This window comes from Gouania willdenowi, chromosome 17 (genome assembly GCF_900634775.1).
Source record: "Gouania willdenowi chromosome 17, fGouWil2.1, whole genome shotgun sequence".
NCBI lineage: Eukaryota > Metazoa > Chordata > Actinopteri > Blenniiformes > Gobiesocidae > Gouania > Gouania willdenowi.
In genome coordinates, this window is record NC_041060.1 from 14,056,785 (window position 1) to 14,081,271 (window position 24,487).

At 37.3% G+C, this 24,487-nt stretch overlaps 3 protein-coding genes across 6 annotated transcripts; 1 reads left to right on the plus strand and 2 right to left on the minus strand.

Moving 5' to 3' along the window:
* Positions 1–1,690: 1,690 nt before the first annotated feature.
* uck2b (uridine-cytidine kinase 2b) lies at positions 1,691–11,419 on the minus strand. The gene is made up of 7 exons (XM_028473575.1): positions 11,269–11,419; positions 7,153–7,312; positions 6,144–6,240; positions 5,809–5,951; positions 5,567–5,664; positions 5,386–5,434; positions 1,691–2,947 (listed from the first exon to the last, which is right to left on the minus strand). Exons 1-7 carry the CDS (start codon positions 11,371–11,373, stop codon positions 2,811–2,813), a joined length of 789 nt encoding a protein of 262 aa, XP_028329376.1. The 5' UTR covers positions 11,374–11,419; the 3' UTR covers positions 1,691–2,810.
* A 243-nt stretch (positions 11,420–11,662) lies between these two features.
* On the plus strand, positions 11,663–18,835 carry aldh9a1b (aldehyde dehydrogenase 9 family, member A1b). 3 transcript variants are annotated; one of them, XM_028473569.1, is made up of 11 exons: positions 11,663–11,991; positions 13,829–13,974; positions 14,069–14,198; positions 14,461–14,595; positions 14,888–15,084; positions 15,149–15,289; positions 15,418–15,606; positions 15,676–15,763; positions 17,046–17,187; positions 18,124–18,236; positions 18,364–18,835. In XM_028473569.1, exons 1-11 carry the CDS (start codon positions 11,814–11,816, stop codon positions 18,456–18,458), a joined length of 1,554 nt encoding a protein of 517 aa, XP_028329370.1. In that variant the 5' UTR covers positions 11,663–11,813; the 3' UTR covers positions 18,459–18,835. The 3 variants fall into 3 exon arrangements, with proteins under 3 accessions (XP_028329370.1, XP_028329371.1, XP_028329372.1); XM_028473570.1 differs by having other exon boundaries at positions 14,936–15,084; XM_028473571.1 differs by having other exon boundaries at positions 11,934–12,069.
* Positions 18,666–24,034, minus strand: zte38 (zebrafish testis-expressed 38). Of its 2 annotated transcripts, none has more exons than XM_028473573.1 (12): positions 23,743–24,034; positions 23,471–23,608; positions 21,166–21,229; positions 21,036–21,072; positions 20,907–20,927; positions 20,799–20,825; positions 20,641–20,708; positions 20,412–20,560; positions 20,098–20,330; positions 19,316–19,361; positions 19,201–19,241; positions 18,666–19,126 (listed from the first exon to the last, which is right to left on the minus strand). In XM_028473573.1, exons 2-12 carry the CDS (start codon positions 23,550–23,552, stop codon positions 19,079–19,081), a joined length of 816 nt encoding a protein of 271 aa, XP_028329374.1. In that variant the 5' UTR covers positions 23,553–23,608; positions 23,743–24,034; the 3' UTR covers positions 18,666–19,078. The 2 variants fall into 2 exon arrangements, with proteins under 2 accessions (XP_028329374.1, XP_028329373.1); XM_028473572.1 differs by having other exon boundaries at positions 18,672–19,126; positions 23,471–23,615; positions 23,743–24,023.
* Between the last annotated feature and the right edge of the window lie 453 nt (positions 24,035–24,487).

The window sequence follows — 24,487 nt, forward strand, 5'->3', positions numbered from 1 at the left end:
GGGTGGAGATTGCAGCGTCTGACCAATCAGTGGAGAACCTGGCAGAGCGAGCGTCTTTACAATAAAGGAACGGTTTATGATCTTAAATAAATATAATTAATTCAAATCCACAATGACAGTGAAGAGCAACAGTGTTAGTGCAGCGCGCCAGGAGGAGGAGTTTTTATACTCGTTCAGATCTGATCCACTTCATAACTTGGTCCCGACCAGGTTAAGTGTAAAATTATGAATAATTAAAATCCAAAAACCACAGAAAAGGCAGGAATGTAATAACCCAGGCAGGAAGCTGCTGACACTGTTAATGCATAAAAGCGTGAAACTATTTATTATATTAATCCATTGGATTATGTGCTCAGTTTCACTTTATTACAGCACACACGTTTTTCTATTCAAGTAAATTTATCACACACACACTGGGATGAGAGCACATTGTTTCACAGTCTGAAGTATGTTCCTGCTGATGTGGTCAGCCTCACTATAGCGTATGAATGAATGAATTAATTAATTGATTAATGATTTTACCCGTCCGCACATAGGAAGAAACAGGCTTCATACAGCTGACTATAGATCAGTCCATCAGATATAAATTTATATATTTCCTAAAAATTCTCTCTCCTGTCAGCTGTCAGATCAGATCCACACAGTGACGTGTTCTATGAATCTGTGATTTCCACATTAATTTATTTTTTTGAATAATATCCACTGTTATTGAGGAAGTTTAGTATTATTTGGGCCAAAGTATATAGTCACCTTAAAGAGTTTAATCATTGGTTTAATCAGAAATAGTTTAAAAGTGTCTAAAAATGGACAGAAAAAGTGATAAAGAAAAAATTTAAATAGAAAATAAATAAATTTAAAAAAAAAGGGATCAAAGTGTCAATATTGGAACAATTAGTTTAAACTGGCAATAATGGGCATGACAAATTGTGAATGTGGTTAAATTGGCAAAAATATGCATGAAATTAGGTGAAAATAGCTTAAAAGTGACAATAATGGGTCAACGTGTGTGCCATTAGGTGGAAAAATGTGGTGGAAAGGGTTTAAAGTGACAAAAATGTCTTCACAGTGGAAAAAAGGAAGTAATGTAGCAAGAATGAAAAGTTGCAAAAAAAATTGGCAAGAAAAAGTGATGAATAGGTTAAAATATGGCAAGTTTGATGTAGTTGCAGAAAAAAGGTCAAAATTTGCAAAAAAAAAAAAGGGGTCAAATTGTTAAAAAAATATGTTAGTTTCTCAAAGGCATCTGGTGACCCCCACACCCACTGCAACCCCAAGGTTGAGAACCTCTACACAATAGTAACCTACGTCATATTAACTAAGAGCACAAAGTCGTCCAAATCTCCTTACTCTTCCTAATAAAGTCTACATTACCCTTCTTTAGAGAGGGCTGGTGATGGTCACTATTACGCAATGAAATAATTGCATTGGATTTCTATGCAAGAACATGTCAATTAGAGTGCACAACATGTAGTGTTAAATGATATATACAGAAATAGGGAAAAAAAAAATATTTTTAATGCATATATTTCCTTAAAACCATAGGGTTCCCTTTTAAGTTGAACTAGTTGATTCTACATTGTGATTTTGTGCAGTTCTTTGTGGTCACGTTGAGCAGATCAGACAATAAATACACAGGCACAGAAAACCATCTCCATCAGTTTATTGAGCATTAACTGACAGCTTGGTTCAGTTATAAATCTTCACGTTACAGCCATACAGTACAAAGATTTTGGTACAAATCATTCATTCAATTGCACAAAAAAAAAAAAAAAAAATCATTTTTAAAGTTTTTATTTTGTCACCACATCGTCATAGAAACCAGCATCTACGTTGGATACTGTTACTGTACTTAACCTGAGGCAGCTTCATTGAGGCATTGAGGTGAGACGTTGGATGGTGACGTCCAGGTTTACTAATAACATTGCTGTGGGATAAAGAATGTCACTTTTTCCAGATGTCATCAACCGGAGGGTGTGGGGGGGGTGTGTGTGTGTTTGTGCATCACAGGACTGGGCAGACATCCAAAATGTTAGTGACAACCTTCAAGGAAGTGAACAACAAAACATGACCAGAATCCTAAACTTCATTTTATTCCAGTTTTCCTGGTAATTAAGAAAATCAACAAATTAGGGGATTTAAAGCAGTTTAGCTTGATTTAAGTTGTAATGCTGTCGGCTTAATTTGACAATAATTGGCTTTAAGAAGATGATATTCAGGTCATAACTTAGCACTAAATAGTTTTTTCTCCAGCTACTATCATACAGACACAATATGGTAGAAACTGTAGTGTATAGACCTCCAGTGTCATGCAGCACAATCAACACAATGAAGAAAAATTTGAACAATGAAAACAATGCTATGGGAATCAGTCCCACGATTGTCGCAACACATTTCCTTCTCTAAATTTGCATCCTTCTCACTTAGAAACCATCCCACACATTTTAGAGACACGCCCCAACTCAAAGGGGTTCAAGTTTTGTCAGACAAAATAACATTGTTTCCCCAGCTTTGCCTTTATTCACCCTTGGCATGAATTCTAAAGCAGGGGATTTCACAAAAAAAAAAAAAAAAAAAAGCATAGCTTCTATTTCCCTTGCAACAATAAGAGCTTCTGTTTACCCTGCTGGCAATTATCTAAATCCCAAGTTTAATAATTACTACAAATGTAACAAAAAAAACGGAATACTTATTGAAATAAAAGGCAATTTCTTTTTTCTCTCCCTCTTTTTAAATACAGTGATGCTGATGGGCACTATTTACAGCGTAGACACCACAATCCTCTCTGCTCTGTGAGGAGAGGGACAACGAGGTCAGTGAGGTCTGCTGCTGGACTCAGAGGTCCGTCTCTGTCGTGGGGTACTGTGACCGTTCACGCAGCCATTGTGTCTTTTGCTCAGTCCGCCATTCAGAATGTCTTGGATGTGTTGCACTATCAAGTTTATCGCCACTGTGAGAAAGACAAAAGGAAGTTTCATTAGTCATTGGAAAAAAACAAAACAAAAAACAACACATTTTCACCAGTGAATGTAAATAAAACGACTGTTTAAATCAGATGTAGGCAACTTTTATCACAGCGGGGCCACAAAAATGTGTCTGATCGTAGGGTCACACAATCAACATTCATTTCAGCATTTAGATTAATGAGCGATCTGAGAATTAATACAGGAAAGAACAAGGTTAGTATCGTAATTGTGTGTTTTTCTCATTGTGAGGCATTTTGTGCATTTCTGCAGTCCTTTTGTGTATTTTTCCTGTAAAATATCATTTTTTTTATAGTCATATTGTGTATTTACGCTGTCAATTTGCATTTTTGGGAGCCATTTTTGAAGCATTTTCAGTGCTTTCCTCTTGTTTTTCACTGAATTTTCCTGCAATGTTGTAATTATTTGTCTTTTTTTCGGCCATCTTATACAGATACTTTGGGGGTCGCATAGAAATAGACTGAGGGCAGAATGTGGCCCCCGGGCCGATAGTTGCCAATGTCTGGTTTAGATCTAAACTGAAAGTTGCATGTTGCTCTCACAATATTTAAAACTTTTAAAAACTAAAATGCATAAAATGAGCTTCTTTGTAACCGTTTACAACACGTTTCCTGAACATTTTTTACTTTAAGCTAAGCAGCACCATCAGTTAGCACGTGCCATGTGTAAACTGGAGGCGTTTATGACGGTGTTGCTGTTAGTTCAGTCATGTTGGAAGACGTCCAAGACACACAAACAGCACTATGCATTTAAGATACCCTTAAGGCAGTTTATGTTTGAATTGACTTGAGTTTCCTGAAGCGTCTCTCAACCATTTACAGATCTTGTTTCCAGGAAAAGGCAAATTTATTTGGAAAGCACATTTCACTAACACAATGCAACTCAATCGGGGACCTCGGATTTTCTGAAATCGTGGGGAAAAAAAATGAAATTTGTGCAATATTAGCGTTATTTTTTTAGAATTATGTTTCTCTTGTCTTCTTTTAAACAAAATCAAGCAAAAACATCACTAGGACACTGAATTTACCTTCACATTTATGTTTTAGGAAAATATATTTTAAAACAATTTCACCATAAACGGTTGGTCAAAGTCGTAAATGTCAATTCTCATGCAAAATATAACGTAATATATTGCAATATGATGAAGTTGTTCTGAAATAAAAATAGCTACATGACGAGGCGTCAACTAACACCAACAGGTTTTGGCACAATGTCAAACACTTCCATGTTTTCGATGTAAAAACAGCGGTCTAATGTCTGGCTTTAGCAAATGTAGAAAACAGCTGGACATCACATGATTTTGTTTCGGTGCATTTCTGCTGGGAATAAATTTGAAATAACAATGGTTGACCCCATTAACTGTATTAAAGGGGCGGTATGATAAAAAAAAATCACTTCAGAATGGTTTTGCAACAGTGATATACATCCCTTTAGCCTCATTCAGAGGGCCAAAGTTGAAAAAGTTCTGTTTCCTCCATCCCTCCCTCATTATTGCACATTTTGTAAAAAGTCGGCTCCAAACGGGCGAGTTGGATTTTTTTCGGTTCCTGACGTCACACACCAGAAACTCTTCCTCCTGAAAATCCTGTCTCCTCCTACCCTATATAAAAATGTGAGCTCCGCCCTCTCAAACTTCCTCAGTTAGACCGCCTGGTATCGCCTTTGAGATGATCTGACGTGTTTGTGACCCAATGCAACACATCGGTTGGACTAAACAGTGAACCATCACCTTGAACTACTCCTGTAATATGTAATGGAGAGGAGGACAAGAAAGCAATGCAACAGATCCAGTGAGTTTTTGAAGCAGCAGCTGATTTACTCCGAGGGCGCACACGCACGCACAGTGTTAGTCTGACTCACAATCACAATAGTTGCTTAAATACCCATGTGCTTTACTGTACTGTGCAGTTTTTTTGGCTAAAAAGAACAGCGATAGTGCTCCCTCGCAAGAATGCCTACAGACTACTCATGAATATGCATAAGTAGGCCTCCAAAACAGCCCGTTTTTTTTAGAACTGCTCAGAAAGTCACTTTTCAGAGGCTAAAACCTTGGAAAAATAAACCTCAAATACTATGTGGCTGAGGTTCTTAGAACATCTGGAAATGGGTGAAAAATAGCACAATACCACTCCTTTAAGCATTTTTGGCACAATTTCAGGAAGTTCAAAATTATTTTGCCCAAATGTGTAAACTGACAGAAATTGGTAAATTGTATTAGTTTGACAGAAAAGTAAGTAAATCTTTATCTTGAGAGGCATCTCTTAAATAAATGACTCGTGTACTGGATTTATCTTGAACGATGTCACTATGTTCTGCTGGTGCCATTGATGGAGTTGTTTTAATGACCTTGAATGTGGAAATTCAGGCTTAAAGTATACATACATACAACACAGTTTGTTCTTACCAAGGTTATCTGCTCCTCGTGGGATAATCACATCTGCATACTTCTTTGTCTAGAGGAAAACACAGTTTTGTTGACATGCTGCAAACTTAAAAAATACATCCAGATGTTTAATGTCCAAGACATCCAATTAAAAACCAAACCACAGCAGATATGTATCAACAATAAGATAAAGATCACTTACTGGTAAACAAAACTCTTCAAAGGCTGGTTTTACAAAAGTGATGTACTGAGCCAACACCTGCTCCAGCTCTCGACCGCGCTCACTGATGTCTCTGAGGACTGAAACACACACACACACACACAAAAAAAAAAAAAAGATAATTTCCTAAAATGCCACAATTATTACTCACTGCTTACAGAATCCAAGACTCATGTAGAGTTCTGGTTAACAACAGTTTCTGTTTGGAGTTCAATTCGACTCACCTCGACGTGACAGCCGTGTGTCTGGATCAGTGTCGACAAACAGCTTCATCTGAAAGAGGTCTCTGATCTCCTGAGAGTAGAACATGAGGATTCCCTCAAACAGGACCACGTCAGCTGGATACACAATGACAAACTCGTCCTTCCTGCAGCAAAATATAAATCAGGCAAATAATCTGTTATGATTGACACTTGTTTTATTTACATAGATTAACTACACAGCGAAGCCTTTATTCAAATATTTTGTGCAGAAACCGGTTTGTCATCATGACAAGTAACTCGATTAGGTTTATCTGTGAGAAAGAGGGCTAGACAATCAGAAAAAGTAAAGCCGTCACCTGGAATGAGTGACAAAGTCATAAACTGGAATCTGGACAGTCTTCCCCTGCAGAATCAGTTTGAGCGTCTGCATGACGAGCTCATTGTCAAAGGCATCTGAGGACAAGAAGGGACAATCACTCAGATGCATGTATGCTGAAGGATTACACAGCAGTTTAGGGGGCTCACACTCGTGAGCAGCACGTAGAACCTCCTACTGCACGTTTGGTAACCCTAGAATGCCCTTTAACTAACAGGTGTCAGCTCCACTCAGAGAGTGACGCTTGCTGACTGGAAGGATTTCAGATCAGCCAAATAAGGAGGCGAGAAAGGGAGGTTGAGTTCCAGTCCAAAAAGGGTTAAAAGCTTCTGCTGAAAGAAACCCATTCACAACACCAGTCGTACTGAATGAATCCAAACTAAACAAGACCATGGACTGCTTTCCAACAGTGCAACATCAGTATTTTCAGGCATTCAAAAATTATATTTACCCAATAGGCTAAACAAAGGCCATTAAATACAAAAAAAATCAAAACAAAAGACATCCTTAAATCTGGTTCTGAATTTGCGAAAAAGATAGTGTCAGTCACAATCAAGCATACTGGATTTTCCCCTCTCATCTTCATGTATGCATGAATACAAGATAAACCTCAATATATGTAAAGTAAGCAAGTCAAAAGTCAAACCAGTTGGAATGTCGGTGCAATGCCAGAGTAGAATCGACTCTCCATATACTCTTTAAATCACAATGCCATACAATACCTTAATTATTAGGCCTAGTGTATGTCTCATTCTTAAAGGGATCTTCTCCAGTTTTGTTTTTTTCTTACATAAATGTGGCCTCAATTGTTCTTATTGGAAGATCTGTGCTGGCAAAACACAAAAAAAAAAAAACCTGAAGAGCCAGGGGGCTGCCAACTAGAACATTTGAGTCACATTGACGACACTGGCAGCTTTTCATTAAACATGATTCCATGACGACATCACTTTGTTCCAAACTTGACACATTAAACTGCAATGTCAACATACCTGGATGATCAAAGTTGAATTGGCCTTTTTGTGCCTTGGCTTTCTGCTCTGGAGTCAACACCTTGTAGAAACTGTCCTGGCTGAGGATCACCACCTGCCTTTGGTGATGGTCAATCTTGTTCTGCCCCAACAGTTCCATTATCTTCTCACATACTGATGACTGCACGAACAGATGAGAAGGTTTGTGTTTGTCTCAACCCTGACTTTCATTCATAGTACAAATCACTGACTATTAACAACACAGTTATAAAACTGATCAAATAAAGAAAAGGATGAATTTTAGATATTTCAACCTGCAACGTGAGCCCCCTTTCATGTTTGTCCAGATAACCTCCTTTGACATTCAAATTAAAACAGTGAACTACTAGCCCATGTCAACCCCTTCAAATTCAACTTTTTTTATTTATTATTTTAAACAAGATTGAAAGCACCAGATTCAATCAAATGACATTGACAATCTACAACATGGTATAGTTGAAAGCACAAATATGCAAGTGTGCCCCTACTCCAACACACCGGGTTGAAACCAATGTGTTGTCATCAAGCTCTGCAGAAGCATGATCACGAGCCATTCAGTTGATTCAGTTGTGTTAGAGCACAGACGTGTCTAAATTTCTCAGGAATCCGGCCCTCGAGGACTGGAATTCCCCAACCCGGTTTTAAAGCAAGCTAAACCTGGGCTCAGTGCCAGTGAGATTGTTTTTGGAACAATGGTGAAAGAAGATGACAAGATATAGAACATGTCTCATGTAGTTGTAAAATCACGTGATGGATTTTTTTTTTTTTTTTTTTTTTTAAAGGTGCAATATGTGAGATTTGAAGCAATTTCTGCCACCACTAAGTGGCATTACTGAGTAATACCAACACCTCCGCCATATCCGGTCCTGACCACTGAATGTACAGGTGACAGTATTCTCTGCTGCACCCCGCAAATGTTTTCGGCGGGCCGATGTATATCATCGGCTTTATATGTGCGATGCGTTCATGAGTGAAGATGTTTAAGCAGTTGTTTGTTAGTTGTAGCGCACCTTTAATCTGTTTGATGGATGTTTGTTACCAAAGATGGCCGAGTTCAGGGACTGCTCTGCTGTAAATAGGCTTATACTCACCCAACTGGTGGAAAATAGGTACTACAGGTTGGCCGGGCAAACAATATTTATAATGCATATATAACTATGTAGTCTTAGGTATCTAAGACATATTTAAAAGTTGAAAATGTCACATTTTAATTTTTTTTTTTTTTTTTGGAAAATGTCACATTTTAAAATAAAAAATAAAAAATAAATCATGTACCCAGTGCTCTACATTAACGTTTGCTATTGGCAAGAGCAAGTTAGCGTGGCATGCCATACCTTAAAGTGCCCGACATATTAAGTCTGAACAAAATTCTTATTTGTAGCTCGGCTACAAATTCAATTAAAATAATTTGATTTCTCATAATCAATATGCCTATTCTTTTAATTTTTTTTCCATAAGGTCCATGTGGACCCCACAATATTATATTAAATCCATCTTCTACATTTAGACAATATGTCAGAAAAACACTGATAATTATAATAAATTCTTAGTTGCTGCAGAAACAAGATAGAGTTGTGGCAGGAGCGCCGACAGGTATAACCTGAATAAAACTAAATATTTATATACTTTGGTAGTTTTAGTTGGGAAAACAAACATCATGGTGAATTTCAATCAGTTATTTTTATAGTTCAGGTTTCTAAATAAATTCTCAACTGTTGCAAAGTGGCAAGTAGATTTTACCCTATTTTTGCCATTGAGGAGATAACTCGTCATTTCAAATCCAAACGCTCAGTGCAATTTACGAGAAAACTCGTCACTTGCGTTTTTTCACAGCGATTACTAGAAAACAGGTCCCTCATCAATATCTAAGATGTAATGTGATGTAGTAACCAAATGGTGCCCTAAAGGTGGCAGCAGCGCACCTTTAGATGTGAGATTAGCCACTGATGCTACCATTAGCTAAGGAGGAAGATGCAGGAACGAGTGAAAGTATGACGCTACAAACACACCAACACAGAACATGTGTGGACCTGAGTGGATTATTGATGATGTTGCGATTGTGAGATAAAACCATCAACTAACTGGGCCAAATGGTCATCTCTGCGAGTTGGGAGAAAGAGGAAGTAACGTCTGTGATTGACGGGGGTGGGTGGGCCTCAACTGTGAGCGAGATAGCAAAAAAATAGGCGACATGTAGATGGTATCAGCGCACCTTTGGATGCAGAGCTCAGAGGGAGAGGAAAGGAGCTTACGAGACAGAAAATGGCGCTACGAAAGTTGATGTTGATGTTCCCACCAGCGCACAGCCGACTAGAGCATGTGTGGAACTTTAGTGGATTACTGGATTGTGCGGCAATGGTGAGATAAAATGATAAAAAAAAAAAAAAAACAGGACAAGCAGTGACACTCTGCATGTCCGTGAGGAGGAGGAAGTTGTTTGTGTGCAGACTGACAGGAGAGAAACTTGGAGGAACGCCAAAATACAGTAAGAAATCAATTCAACTCTGACCCAGATAGCACAATAATAATAATTTTCTCATCAAAAGCTCTGTCTCAGTGACAATGTTCAGATGTTAGAGTTGTCACTAAAGCAAAAAATAAATAAATAGCTTTAAAGTCACTGACAGCTTTTTTGCTCTGAAACTGAAGATTTGTGTAAAACTTGCTCTATCCAACGGCTGATTACAATAGAACGAAACAAGCCAGAAACATTTTTTTTATCTGATGAAAGTAGAGGCTTCAATCTTTCAGAATCTGGTGTCGGATTTCAGACCGTCATAGTACAAAATGTTCTGTGGGTCTTTAAAATCAGTCAAAATGCTCAAAAAACAGCTGGCACTGAGGGGGGTAGAAAATCTGAAAATGGCTGGCACTGAATGTTTTCCGAAGTAATAGGATAAGATTGAGTCATCAACATTTTATGATCTATGTTTTACATTACAGATGCATTCCAATGAAATACAATGAAGCCAGTATAGTACCTAAGTGCTGCTGGCAGAACATACAGGGTTTTAGTCCCTAAATAAAAAAGAACCACATCACCAACACCAACTCTAATCACAATGTTCTTCCTGCTCGACGGGATCTAATTAATATATTCCGCATGTGATGATGCAACAGTGAACAAAGGCTGACTTAGATTTTCTTTCCCGCGTGCGAGTAACTAAAACGGAATTATTTTGATATTTTTTTTATCGACTCGTGGTAAATAAAACGCCAATGGTCGCCCTGAGCAACACTGTAAAAATATTTAACCACTGAAACAAATATTGTTTTAATACTATATAAACCGGTACTTGAAAATCGCCGTGTTTACAAACAGTTCTAGCTGAGATAGCGCTAGCCATTGTTTCAGCAGCGTAAGTGTTAAGGAGATACTGGTAACTCAATAAATTGATGATCAACTTCCGGCTTCGTCACCAACTGTAGTTAGCAGATGTTAAAGGTACAAAAAAAAATCCCATACCCTGACAGCAAAACATGTTATTTCAAATATAATTGACAGATGTCAGTATAGCATTTTTAAATACTAAACTAATAATTCAAAGTAAATGTTAATGATGCAAATTAAGGTAAGGTAATGCCAGTACGCCACGACCTCAGTCGTTAAATGCTTATGATTAACATTAATTTTGCACATGAGGCATTTCAAATTTCTCATCATTAACTGATTATTATTTTTTTAGAGCATATTGAAACAAAAGTGGGTCATCGGTTAACAAGGACACCAATATATCCAAAACCCCAGTATTGCTCGCATGTGATGGAATTCCGCTAGATGCTAACAAAGCTCTCCGTTTCTAACCAATAAAAAAGCCCGAACTAAAAACAACCGTGTAATACAAAGTAGGGATATATTTAAGCAGGAAACAAAGTTAAAAAAAAATCCCAGACAGGGGACGGACATATTAACCCGGTGGTCGAAAGAGGGCAGGACGTCTGAATGGACCATTGAACTGTCAATTAAACGCATTGGGAGCCACGCGGTCAGCTTAGCACCGGTGGCTACACACAGCGCTCCTTATCCCGGTCTAAACGGTGACCTGGGTATCGTGTCATTCTGTATTAAACGTGAAATGAGTCGGCTGGAAACCCAACCTTGCCGCTGGCCGTGCCTCCGGAGACACCGATGAGGAAAGGTTGCCGAACGGGGCTTGATGTCTCGCCGCGGTCCTTCAGATGTGTCTCGCTGTCGCCGGCCATGCTTGCAGAGTGCCGTGAGAGGCGCCGTGACGGAACCTCATTGTGACGAAGCTCCTCCCACCGAATGACCTACATTTTGCACTTTGTTTTTTTTTTATAATTTTTTTTTTTTTTTTTTTAAATTCCAGGTGAACACATTTGTTAAAATACCACACCTTAAACAACACAATATTGTTAAGTGAACCATGGTTTTAATTCTTGATAAAATATTTGTGATCGACAGGGGAAACGTCCAACTGTTATGTACGCTTTGTGCGTAGAACTGTCGTGTTTATTAGTAGCCCCGCCCCCTAAACGAGCTTCGGGAAACCACGTAGTATTTACCACACATTACTCTGAGACTTACATAGTTTTACTAAGTAACCGATTATTTAAATCACAAAAAATGTGCGCTTGAGTAAAAACTCAATACAGTGTTTGAACACTGACGAGCCCCAGTCATGCTCCGCAGGCTCTCTCACTACCATCGGGGGACAGCGGCAGCTGCTCGCCTGTCTGCGGCGTTTCGGTGCGTCTCCACGGGATCACTAACCATCACTGAGCCGCTAAACTTCTGGGCCGGGCAGAGGAAACCAGGCCAAAAAGGCCACAAGGAACATGTTTACGAACCTGCAACGGGTTAGTTACAGAGTTACTATCCTTACATGACATGTCTGCTGCTGTAAGGGTAAAGTTCAACGTTTCCGACCATTTCAGGTGACTTGATTTAATAGTTTGATTTTTGAGGTTATTTGCTTATTTTTGTATTCCATTGTATTATATAGACTGTAGGCACTCATATAGTTTTCTATTTTGGCGATATAGAAATTGACAATATCACCTATATCAAGATATATACTTGTTTTGATTTATACAACCACACAGTACAAATCACATCATACACGTATTTAATATTATTCATAGAGTACAGTCAAACAGTGTCCTTTACAACTTTTCCAGATTTCTGAGATTTACATTTTTATAGCATATTTTGTGTTATAATACTCGTTTTAGGAGTCGCTGCTTTCGTTTCTTCTCAGAACAGCATGAAAAGCACATTTCGATGGGTTGCTGAGTTTGTCCTAACCCAAAACCTCCCCATAGCAAGCCAAACTACAGAACTTACTCACACGTGCTGTCCCTTATTGGAGAAAAAGCCAAAAGTTGATCATATTGTGCTTGTTAATAAATATGCCTGTATGGCATTTTTCATCAGCAAATTTAACCCAGACTTGTCTTTGTGGTAAAACTTTATTGAGTTATTTTGAGAAAAAATATCGAGGTATGAGTTTTGGTCCATATCGGCCAAATGAAAGGAATAAACACTAAACAAAGAAAGAAAGAGAAAATAAAACGTACATAATGAAGTAATGGACGGTTAATTAAGTACAGATTAAAAAGTGCACACATTACAGTAAAAAATCTAAATTAAAAATAATGATAGATAAGTAACATGGTCTCAACCAGCCTGTGATTAGTCAACTTTTTTAGATTGCAGTTCCGTGTACATTTTTGTCATTGGATTTTCCGTTTAGAAAAGGAATATTGAAAAGTAAATATAAATAATAAATAAATAATGGTTGAAATTCAAGGCATTTTACATGATCAGGGGTCAAGAAGTGATAAATAAAACTTTAAAAACCGCTTAATATTGATTCTCATTTTCTAAAAGGAAAAAAGAAATTGTTGGATGACAAAAACATTTTTAAAAAAAACAAACTCCCGTTTCTCACATTGTGCGACCAAAACTTGACGTTTTCAAAGTAAGAGCGCGTTTGTGGACGGTGCCGTAGATAAAGAATAGAATACGGCAACTTCCGGTCGCACAAAAAAACAAAACTAAAACAGTTTTATTTTTTGTCTTCTAACATTTGATTTTTAGAAACAGAATATTAAAATCCACCAATTTTAAAATGTTGTTCATCCCTTTATGACTCTTATAAAGAAAAATGCCTTGAATTTTAATGTTTTTTTTTTTTATTATTTTAAAATGAAAATCAAATCACCATTAATTATTTGAAAGTAAAATCCAATGACCATAACATACACTGACCCAGTAGGCTTGTAAAACATACACTCATTTTTATTTTTTTTTATTTTTTACCTGTTCAAGCCACATGGGGTCTCTGTCGTACAGAGCATACAAAGTATAAGCGGAAAAACTACAACCTCAGTCCCCTGCAGCTTCTTCCTGCTCATCCTTGATGCTGAGTCATCACCAGGCAGGATGAGAGACACAAAATGTATTGCAAGGTGCAAACGTCACGCTCCAGTTGATTGTGATGGTGCAACTTTAAATAAAGGAAGGGGCATGATAAATCAATTTATCAAATCATTTCAACTGACTGCTCTCTGTTGTACGTACTTTTGCATAGTCGTCTCATTTTAAATCAACACCCACAGACTCCAAATCATTACACTCTGGTTCTCATTATACAAAGAAACAAGTTAAAACATTATGTTTTCCTTTTCCCAGGACGCATCTTGTGCCATTTGGAGCCATGTGGTGCTGCCGAGGTCAACCAGGCTGTGGAGGCGGCAAAAAAAGCCTTTATAAACTGGAGCAAACTGTCTGGAATGGAGCGAGGAAGAGTGATGATAGAGGCTGCACATCTAATTGAAGTAAAAGTTTCTGCATTTTGAATTGTTTTGTAATGCTGAATGAGGAATATGGATATAAGCAAGACGCTTAATGAGGATAGTATTTGATACACAGGGCAAAAGAGAGGAAATAGCTGAAATGGAAGTGGTGAACAATGGAAAGTCCATCACAGAGGCTCGCCTGGATGTGGACTCTGCCAGACTGTGTATAGAATACTATGCAGGACTGGCCAGCACTCTGGCAGGTTGGTATTAGCTTTATTCTGAAAAAAAGATCAACAAATATGGTCGTTATTATGAGAATAAATTATTCATGTTAAATGTAGGGTAAATATTATTTAAATGAGGTTTCATTGGAATCAAGTTTATTGCAAAACATTTAAGACGATCAAATTAAATGATAATATTTAGTAGTCATTTAAAATCAACAGGTTTTTTCTAAGGATTTTTAAATGGCTTGTATTGTACCTTATTTGTTCTTTGTTTTTTTTTTTTACCTTTATTAAGGCCAGCATGTCCAGCTACCTGGAGGATCGTTTGCTTACACATGCAGGGAGCCGTTGGGAGTGTGTGCTGGAATTGGTGCTTGGAATTATCCATTTCAGATAGCTGCCTGGAAGTCCGCTCCTGCCTTGGCCTGTGGTAAATCAATGCTCTTTGGGTTTTTTTGTGGATTATTTAGCAGTGGTGGCGCTAGGTTAACTCATTCAGTGCCAGCCATTCTGAGATTTTTTACCCCCCTCAGTGCCAGCCGTTTTTGAGCATTTTGACCGATTTTTAAAGACCCACAGAATATTTTCTACTATGACTATCTGAAATCTGACACCAGATTGAAGCGTGTTTTCTAAAACTAAAACTTCTAAAACTTGTTTTGCAGAGGTCTGACATCACAACCCTAAATGTTGCTCCTTCCCCCCCCCCCCCCCCCCCAAAGGTAACTCAATGGTTTTTAAACCCTCACCTGTGACCCCTGTGACAGCAGCCATGTTGGCAGAGATCTATGCCAAGGCTGGAGCTCCAGAGGGGCTATTTAACGTGGTTCAAGGAGGTCAGGAGACGGGCAGCTTACTCTGCCAACATCCTGATGTTGCCAAGGTGTCCTTCACTGGCAGTGTGCCCACAGGACGGAAGGTTTGTGCCGTTTAAATGACTTTTTAGGTCTCACTAGATGGATAATAATCTATCTTACCTTCAGATAATGGAAATGGCATCAAAAGGAGTGAAACCAGTGACTTTGGAGCTTGGGGGGAAATCGCCTCTGCTCATTTTTAAGGACAGTGATCTGGAAAATGCAGTGAAAGGAGCTCTCATGGCCAACTTTTTGTCTCAAGGGCAGGTAGCGTGTCGTAGTTGTACAGTCATGCCACTATTGTAGAGTTTGCTAACAATTATTTTTGTCTGACTTTTGTAGACCCGCTGACTCGTGACTATGTTGATGGATTTTTCTGTTCCCCTACATCACAGGTGTGCAGTAATGGCACCAGAGTGTTCGTCCAGAGAGACATTTTTCCTGAGTTTGTGTCAGAGGTGGTGAAGAGGACTCAAGCCATTGAAATAGGTGATCCTCTATTAGAGAGCACCAGAATGGGAGCACTGGTCAGCCGCTCACATCTGCATAAAGTGCTAGGGTTTGTGGAACAAGCCAAAAAAGAGGTAGAAGAACTTCTTCTCTGTGTAAACAGCATGACATGGATGTACGTTAACGTCATCATTTATGTCTAGGGAGCTACAGTGCTTTGTGGAGGGGAACCATTCGTACCATCACACCCTAAACTCAGAGGTGGATTCTATATGACTCCATGTGTGCTGGGTGAGTCTCTCTCTACGGTCTATCAATAACATGAATTAAAAACCTTAAAGTTTTATCTGACGTGCGTATAGGCTTGAAATTCAGAAAAAGTATTGACTATGGGCGGGGCTCCAGGAGTAGTTAAGACACGCCCAGTTTATACTTTACAATCTATAAAAAACAATCTATACTATGCTAACTACCTACTCAACACTCACTATACCACTCTATTCACATATCTCTCAATCCAACTACTCGCCAAAGATTGCAGAGTCCACAGGTGTTATTTTTTATCGAAGGGGTGGGGCTAAAATTGCAGGTTGGTGACATAAGAAGCCACCAAAATACACAAAGTCACAAACCACCATTCTCAGCATATAGCAAAATTCAGTTGTACTGGGTTTCAACCCATAGAGGGCAGTCACTCATATTTTGACAACAAAATCTGCCAAATTTAAATACTTTGATTAAAGAGTTGGATTATAATCAATCAACAGCACTACTTCATACCCAAATACATTTGTTTTCAGCAGAAAAAAAGTGATTTATGGTTTAGTTACTTTTTAAAGTTTAACTATAGCTAAACCAGCTATGAGGCTGTTTATGAAGAAACAATTTCATACTTAAGAATAAAAACAGTGTCAAACTCAAGGCCCGGGGGCCAAATCTGGCCCTTTTGAGCATCTAATTCGGCCTGCAGGAAAAACTACACATGACACTAAAAACATGAATTATTGTGTAAATTACAAACTAATTCAGTTATAGATATCTTAGCCACTACAACTTCAATGAAACTCTACAATGTTTGCAGGGCTCTCTGCATTCCCATGCTTATATCACATGATGGCAGTCATTTTACCTCGTGAAATATTTCCTAAATCCTGTATTTTTCCTCAAATTGTTTCACATAATTTCCCTAAATTAAATAAAAATTGGTTTCAAAATCATTACATTTTAAGTGAAGATCCTGCAGGGACTGATATGTGTCACTTATTATTGGTGCCTGACATACTGTATATATCATTTATATGTGGAAATGCAAACTAGAGCAAAAATAATGTTGAAATCACTTGTTTTTCCATCTAAAATGTGTTGCCCACTTGAGATCAAACTGATCCGTATCAAGCCCATGAACTAAAATGAGCTTGATACCCTTGCTTTAAGCGAAAAACAAATTCTTTAGGATTTATTTGTGCTCGCTTGTTCCATCTGAAACAACAGAACACAATGTTTTGAGGTTGAACTAAAGCAGGGACTGGTGACTTTTTAATGCCACAGTGGTGTTTGTTTTCTTGTTCTGTAGGGGACTGCAGAGATGAAATGACCTGCGTAAAGGAGGAGATTTTTGGCCCCGTCATGTCTGTTTTGTCATTTGAGACTGAAGAGGAGGTTTTACGAAGGGCCAATGACACCACGATGGGTTTGGCAGCAGGAGTTTTCACACGGTCGGTCCATAATTTTCATTGCAAAGTTACTCAATGTGTTAAAAGTGAAAAACGAGTAAAGCAATCAGGGTCACTAACATTTTTCAATTACAATTAAGTCTAGAATTATCCATGTTCAATTACAACTCAATTATGATTACGATGACCGGCATTTTTTCCAATTACAATTATAGTTACAATTATTATTTCCCCCTTAAAGGTAATTACAATTATGTATGAATGAATCACAATTACTAAGCCTTTAACAAATAATCCCATAAAACATAACCGTTCTCTTTCTGTTAGCATCTCTTATGATAACGGGTCGGTTTTGACCCATGTCTTAAATCAGCTCTAAAATACATCAAAAATATCATATATCATTCAATTAGATTTTCATCTCTTCATTTGCCTGTTAGACTGTCTTATCCATTAAAATACTGGTTTCAATTTTTTTGGTGTGGCCGTCTGAGCCTTTTCAGTATACACTTAGATTTATTCATATATTTTTTTAATAGTAAAATAATCCTCAAGAGAACTGACAGGGAAACTTGATATGAAACAAAATAATTAACTACATATGTGTAAGCATAGAACTGTAACATGACTGCACAGGTTTGCGTTTAATTGTAAATTATAGTTTTATAGAATTTCCATGTCCATTACAGATACAAAGTCAATTATCTGAACTCAGTTATGATTCAATTACAATAGCAACATATTTTTCCAGTTACAATTACGTCATCATTTTAAATAATTATTAATTACACAATTTTTAATTATAATTGACCCCAACTCTGGTAGCAACAAGGATGCAATTTATTATTTGCACTTTTTTGTTATCAAAACAATTTCAAATCTGAGTTTATTCAGGTTTTAATGACTCCAGAGATCAGGTTTAAAGCAGTACCAATATGTCAAACCATTTCTAAGCTGTATTTTATTTTGATGATGTAGGGATGTGAGGCGAGCCCATCGTGTGGTTGAGCAGCTCAAAGCCGGTTCCTGTTTCATCAACAACTACAACATCACACCTGTGGAGGTTCCCTTTGGAGGCTTCAAGACCTCAGGTAAAATGTTGACCTTAACGATATCATTTACACAGATCTGTTCATAAATGACATATTATCATATCTGTTAGTAGTGTCGTTTCTTCTATTGAAGTCAAATTTACCTTTTAACTTGAACTTTTTTCAGGGATTGGACGGGAGAACGGCCAGGTGACGTTGGAATACTACACCCAGCTAAAGACGGTTTATGTGGAGATGGGAGATGTAGAAAGCCTCTTCTAGATCACACAGTGTGGAAACCCAGGACTGTGACACCGAACAAGTGACAAAACAAAACATGACCTGGATCAAGGGTATCACCTTCATTACTCAAGAAAAAAACAACTAATATGTGTGCTCACAGGGAAGGAAACACAACCTCAACAAGTCATGGGTGGAGAAGATTTATTTGCTAACGTTAAGGTAACACTGAACGATAGTAATGAAACCAGGATTGTACTGAATAAACTAAATAATGACAATGTGAGTAGGTTTGTGAATGAAAGCTAAATGTGTCTGAGCCAAACTGATTAAAGCTTACATTTTTTTTTTTACATGTTTTGTGATGAAAATTATTTAAAACATATTTTAGGTTTGCATTAAAAAAAAAGTCTAATTTTCCAGCAAATCATAAACAGTTTGATCTACAGCAATTTGAAAATGTGCCTTGAAATCATATCGTCGCAACAAATTCTGATGTTTTTTAAACTCACATCTTGTTTGTTTGATAAATGAACTTCATGAAAATTCAAATGAAACACATCGGGTAGACTGTACGCTAGATTGAACCATAAGATGATGCAGCATCCATCAACACCACAATAAAACAAAAAGGATGTCATTTCTTTGTCTTGCAATCTTGACTAATTCTTTCTCTTCTTCCTTGCCAAAGTACTGCCTGCTGCTTTTCGCTAAAATAGATCAAATGGAGTCTCGGTATCATGGGTTTTGGGTTACAAGGAAGTAGCCAGAAGGAAAACCTTACCTTCACCACAAGCCTTTTGGGTTTTTTGAACTGAGCGGACTCTGTTTAAAGGAAAGTCAGGTGTAAATGAAACCATTTGTTAGATCCTTCACTCAGACAGCAGGAACACACTTACCATCTTCAGAGGGAAGGTCGTTTTCATCACAGGTTTTCACAGGATTCTGTACGCACAAATAAGGACACAGAAAATTAAACAAACTAAATATAAAGAAATATAACTAGAATATTTGCATTTCCTGGAGAAAAAGATGCAGGTGCTGGTCACACTGCATTAGTTAGCATTAGCTAGCATTAACATTAGCATTAGCTAGCATTAACATTAGCATTAGCTAACATTAGCATTAGCTAGCATTAACTAACAATTACATTAGCAAGTGTCAGTGCCCGATCTTTTCACGGGACTGATCCTTTCAGATCCTTTCAACGCATGCACATAGACTACGTCACTTAATTCACTCGCAATCTTTACGATAAAGCTCCCGGGACGGGAGATGCTATCCGGGGCTCGAGAGCGAGCTATTGCGCTGAATGTATTTATACGCTTCAGCAACAGGGTTGGGTTTATGCTAATGATGGCTCCGTTACATAACACGGCTATGATTTCTGACCCGCCCATTAAATCCTGAACACAGAAATGTGAAACACAGTTTGTGAAGCCAAGCTCCACAATTAAATTCTAAATGGTTGAATGGCTTTTTACATGTTTTAAGGAATACATTTATGACCTATTTAATGTGTTTAGAAAAAAAACTGCTCAATTTGGTTTTCACGAACTTTAACATTAGCTATAAGGTTGAAAAGAATGAAAAAGGTTGAAATGGGTTGGTGCCTCCTGCATCCTCACTAATAACACATGCACTGTGGGAGATCTAAGCACATTCACTTGTTGTGACTTACTTGAATCTGTTTAGTTTCTGGTGGATTGTTGGTGGAACCCTGCTTTGCCTCTGTGAAATGGTTCTCCATCTGCAGTTTCTCCACCCGTCCTTGCTCTGCAGAAACACTCATGGCCAAACTGTGGAAGCCAGTTTGCACGCTGCCCACCTTAAAGTGGACAGGCACGCCTTCGAACCACAGGCTGTCCTGCTCTGCTTCTTTGAAGCCTGGTGGCTGGTAGTCTGCTGGGGTGACTTTAAAAGGAGCGTGGAGGGACAATTTCTCAACATTTTATCAAACATTTCGATTTTTCAGCTAATGATGAAGCATCTTACTGTCGTCATAGTAGTAGAGCTTCATGCTGAGGTACACATTGTTGGGAAGAGCCTCCAAATTCTGGATGAGCAGAAAGAGCTTCCTGATGAGCACCACAAAGTCTCGTTTGGTTTCCCCTGCAGTCACATGCAGCTCCATCACACGGTTCCTATGGTGATGAAATTGTCCTCCAGTTAGAGATAGTCATCTTAGTACCATCGATCTATGTGGGAATGAACTTATTCAAACCTCATTATGTCCACATGTGGACCTCTTCCTGTGTATTTGAACCTGAACTGGTAGGACTCGATGATGCGCTGCAAACATTTTTAGATTTTTAACCGTTTCTGATTGTAAATCACATTGAAAAACAGATATGGAAGTTCATGTGTAATTAAGTAACTCACATTAGGGTCATTTGGATCGGTGCACACCTGGATCATAAAATATAGATTTAAGCAGCTTCCACACAAACAATAAAACATTTGGTACTAAACACTTATATACAGACTTACCCCAATGAAAATAATCTGGAGCTATTAAAACGGAAACATTTGACGATTACAAAATAGTAGAAAAATATATTTGAATGAATTTATGTTAAATATGAATATCCAAAGTAATCTAGGATGTATTGTACTTACATACTGCTTCTCTATTGCATCAAAGCAGCCCATCATCCTTAAAAACGTAAAAAATAATTTTCAGTTAAATGATACAAGTAACACAAGTTGCTTTACTCGAGAGGTTCTGCATTAGGAAAGTTACATATACCATTTTACAACTTTGTTGGCACCAGGAGTGTTGCTGCTTTCAGTCAAGACTTTGAGGCACACATCTGTCAAAAAAAAGACAAAGCGTATAAGCAACATTATCAACTTTTAGAAAATATTTTTTAAAAAAACAAGCAAGGACAACGAACCCAGTTTGAAAAAAGTAAAATCATGCATTATAACAGTTCTGCAAACATGACTAACACACCTCAGATTAAATGAGTCTAAACCTGCTTATTTAAGATTTAAGCACAAATCATCTGAATCTGAAAACTGTGTCAGCAACATGCCATGGAGTGAACAAGAATATGCAAACCAGATATTGTATGTCAAACTCAAGACCCGTGGGCCAAGTTCAGCTCACCAGATCATTTAGTCACAGGAAGATTTTGTTCAAAGTAGAAATTACAGCAAAAACAGGACTTTTTGTAAATTACCATAGAAGTTGTAGATAAAATACGATAGGGGATGCATTACTACATTATGTACAGGGATATTAAATCACAATTATTTTTAAAAAGCTGGAAAATTCTCACAAATTATTCTACAGAATTATGGCAAATTACATTGCAAATTGCATGAAAATTAGTTGCAAAGTCAAGTGATTTTCAACAATGACTTAACTTTCTGGATTTTGTTTGAAATTGGGCTTTTTTCCTTCACAAAAACATGGATTTTCCTGTTCCGGCCCACTCAAGGTCAAACTGGGTCATCTGTGGCCCTTAAACTAAAATGAGTTTGACATCCCTGATGTACACAGTGATCCTTCATGGTTGGAAAAAATATTACATTTTAATCATTTATCTGGTTTTCTAGGAAAAGCTCAAACGATGTGTTTGTATACATTTCTATGTTGAACTCTGGCATCTATTACTCTAGAAAAAGTTTCACAAATATAAAAAATACAGCATTGTAACAATATTTTTAATTCATCTTTGTGATAGATGACAGGGGGCAGAAAGTATTGGTTTGAAAACACAAGATTTGTGTTGCATAAATTAAACTGATTCCTGGCCAGTTTAAAGTATGCATTTAGTTTTTGGACTTTAATCTCAATATTACATTTCATTTAGTCTTTATTTGTGGGCAGGGGTTCTCATTTTCAAACTCATTTTAGCTCAGGGGCCAAATACGGAACAGTTTGATCTCAAGTGGGCCACAGATTTTATGCAGAAAAAACACGTGATTTCAACATTATTGTGCCCTTGTACGCATACATAAAATACAAAATATATAAGAAACCCAAAATATCCAAGTAATAAGTGCTATATATCAGTCCCAATAGGATTTTTACTTCAAATTTCCCAGATTTTGTGACCAATTTTATTTAATTAGGGAAAATAATAAGTCATAATTTCAGTAAAAATGAGAGATTTTGTAAGAATTTCGAGTTTTTTCAACAGTTTAACGTGAAAGATGACTGCAATCATGCAATATAAGCACTAGGAGTATTGAGTTTCATTTACAAAATGATTTATGTTTTTACTATAATTTTTACTTTCGCATGAGGGCCAAATTGGATGCTGCAAAGTAGGGATGGTAACCTCTGGGTACCTCACGATATGCAATACAAAGCTCACAATAACAATTATATGACAATACTGCGATTATCTATATATTGATCAGAAATCAATCTACTATAATCTATGATATAACAAGAAAAAAAAATTAAGTGAAAAAATGCAATTTTTATTTCATATCTCTGAAAGACAATAAATTGAAAAAGTGTCCGATGAACATTTCTGTAAATAAGTATCAACATACCAATGTAAACGAATAAGTATCTCCAATAGTGCTTTCTGTAAACAAAAAATAGGGTCTTTCTTACCAGTGACACCATTATAGTGCAATATTCTAGTAAACAATATATTGGTTCCTTCAACCAACAAGACATACCTAAACATTTTTGTGAAAAAGCAGAAAAAAAATCAATAGCACGAGCATATCGATAATCAATCGTGCGGAAAATAGCGTGATATATCGCTGTATCGAGATATTGTCACACTCCTACTCCAAAGGGTCAGATTTGGCCCCCAGACCATGAAGTTTGACACATTTGGTTTAAGGTCAAGAGCACCTGTACTAGTTTTGTGTATATAAAATAAAATGTGTTTAATGTATTTCCAATGAACAAAGTATGTGCACATTTATTTTTAGTTCAGTTTAGTTTGTATTTTTGGTGCATTGGTCTCCATATGTAGCCCTACACTTTAGAAACACTTTTTTGTTGTATGTATAACAGATTAAAGTCAGACATGTTATATTAACTCTGAAATAAATCGACAGGATTTTTTTTTTTTTTTTACCTTCCAGATATTTGGACTTGTAGGCGTCTTCGGGGAAAATTCCTCTGAGGTATGTGATGTAGGACACGGCCACGGCCACCATCCTCTTCACCACCAGCACTGACTCCTCCGTGGTTTTTAGCTCGTTCGGGAAGAAACCTGTAAACTTAAATTGTCCACAGAACGATTAATACGGCATAAACAGTCCCCAGCCACAAGATGTCGCAGTTTATCTGCGCTGTGACGATTTCTAACTCGAAATGTACAACATAAAGAGTCTTAAAAGTTCAAACCTCCGCCGCTGTTTTCTCCTTTCTGATGCACATTCCGCCAGCCGCCATTTCTCCTGGTTTGGTTTTTAACTAAAGCTATATTCTATCATAATAAACTAACTTGAAAAATAAAATAAAATCTATATCCCCTAGACTGGATACTTGACAACTTTAGTAAGCTAGCTCTGACTGAAAAGATGTGTAACGACGGCTGTTTTTAATGTTTAAATTAGTGACGAACCGAGCGTCTTGATTGAATTGTGATGACGTCACCTATAACCTTTCCCGCTGATGACTCGGCCTTTTAAAGCAGATGCTAATGTTAGCATGCTAATGCCATTTTAGGAATGTATTTTTTCTTTTTGTTCTTGTTGTTTTAACACGTATGAGTAAATAGGCTTACACTTATTTTGATTCATCTTTTTAATGAATAATTAATAAATGATCTAATTAGCCAAACTCTTGGCAGACTTTGAAGAAACATTATATATAGGCTTATTTAGAGTTTTTTTTTTTTTTTTAATCATTCTGTATCATGGTGACCTGATAAGGTTTGAATGAAGAAAAATGGTGAATTTAAGAGTTTGAGCACGATTTTATATTTTTTTCTTTTTTTTTTTAAATGACAGGGAGAATACACATATATGTATAAAACATAAATAATAAGCAGCAGTTCCAAATGGGAAAGTTCTTAGTTGAGCATAGCACTAGGGCTGGTTTAATAATAATAATTAAAAAAAAAGATTAATCGATAATAATTCTACCT

Bases quoted from the DNA above. Each gene is read 5' to 3' on its own strand.
- uck2b (XM_028473575.1), bottom strand. From the start codon at position 11,373: ATGGCCGGCGACAGCGAGACACATCTGAAGGACCGCGGCGAGACATCA. The intron at 5,952-6,143 runs GTGACGGCTTTA...ATTTTGCTGCAG, and splicing joins GACTTTGTCACTCATTCCAG to GAAGGACGAGTTTGTCATTG. The intron at 2,948-5,385 runs GTAAGAACAAAC...TCTTTCTCACAG, and splicing joins ACGAGGAGCAGATAACCTTG to TGGCGATAAACTTGATAGTG.
- aldh9a1b (XM_028473569.1), top strand. From the start codon at position 11,814: ATGCTCCGCAGGCTCTCTCACTACCATCGGGGGACAGCGGCAGCTGCT. The intron at 15,764-17,045 runs GTGAGTCTCTCT...CTTGTTCTGTAG, and splicing joins TATGACTCCATGTGTGCTGG to GGGACTGCAGAGATGAAATG. The intron at 18,237-18,363 runs GTAAAATGTTGA...AACTTTTTTCAG, and splicing joins TGGAGGCTTCAAGACCTCAG to GGATTGGACGGGAGAACGGC.
- zte38 (XM_028473572.1), bottom strand. From the start codon at position 23,790: ATGGCGGCTGGCGGAATGTGCATCAGAAAGGAGAAAACAGCGGCGGAG. The intron at 20,709-20,798 runs GTGAGTTACTTA...AAATGTTTGCAG, and splicing joins CCGATCCAAATGACCCTAAT to CGCATCATCGAGTCCTACCA. The intron at 19,362-20,097 runs GTAAGTCACAAC...TTGTGCGTACAG, and splicing joins CAGAAACTAAACAGATTCAA to AATCCTGTGAAAACCTGTGA.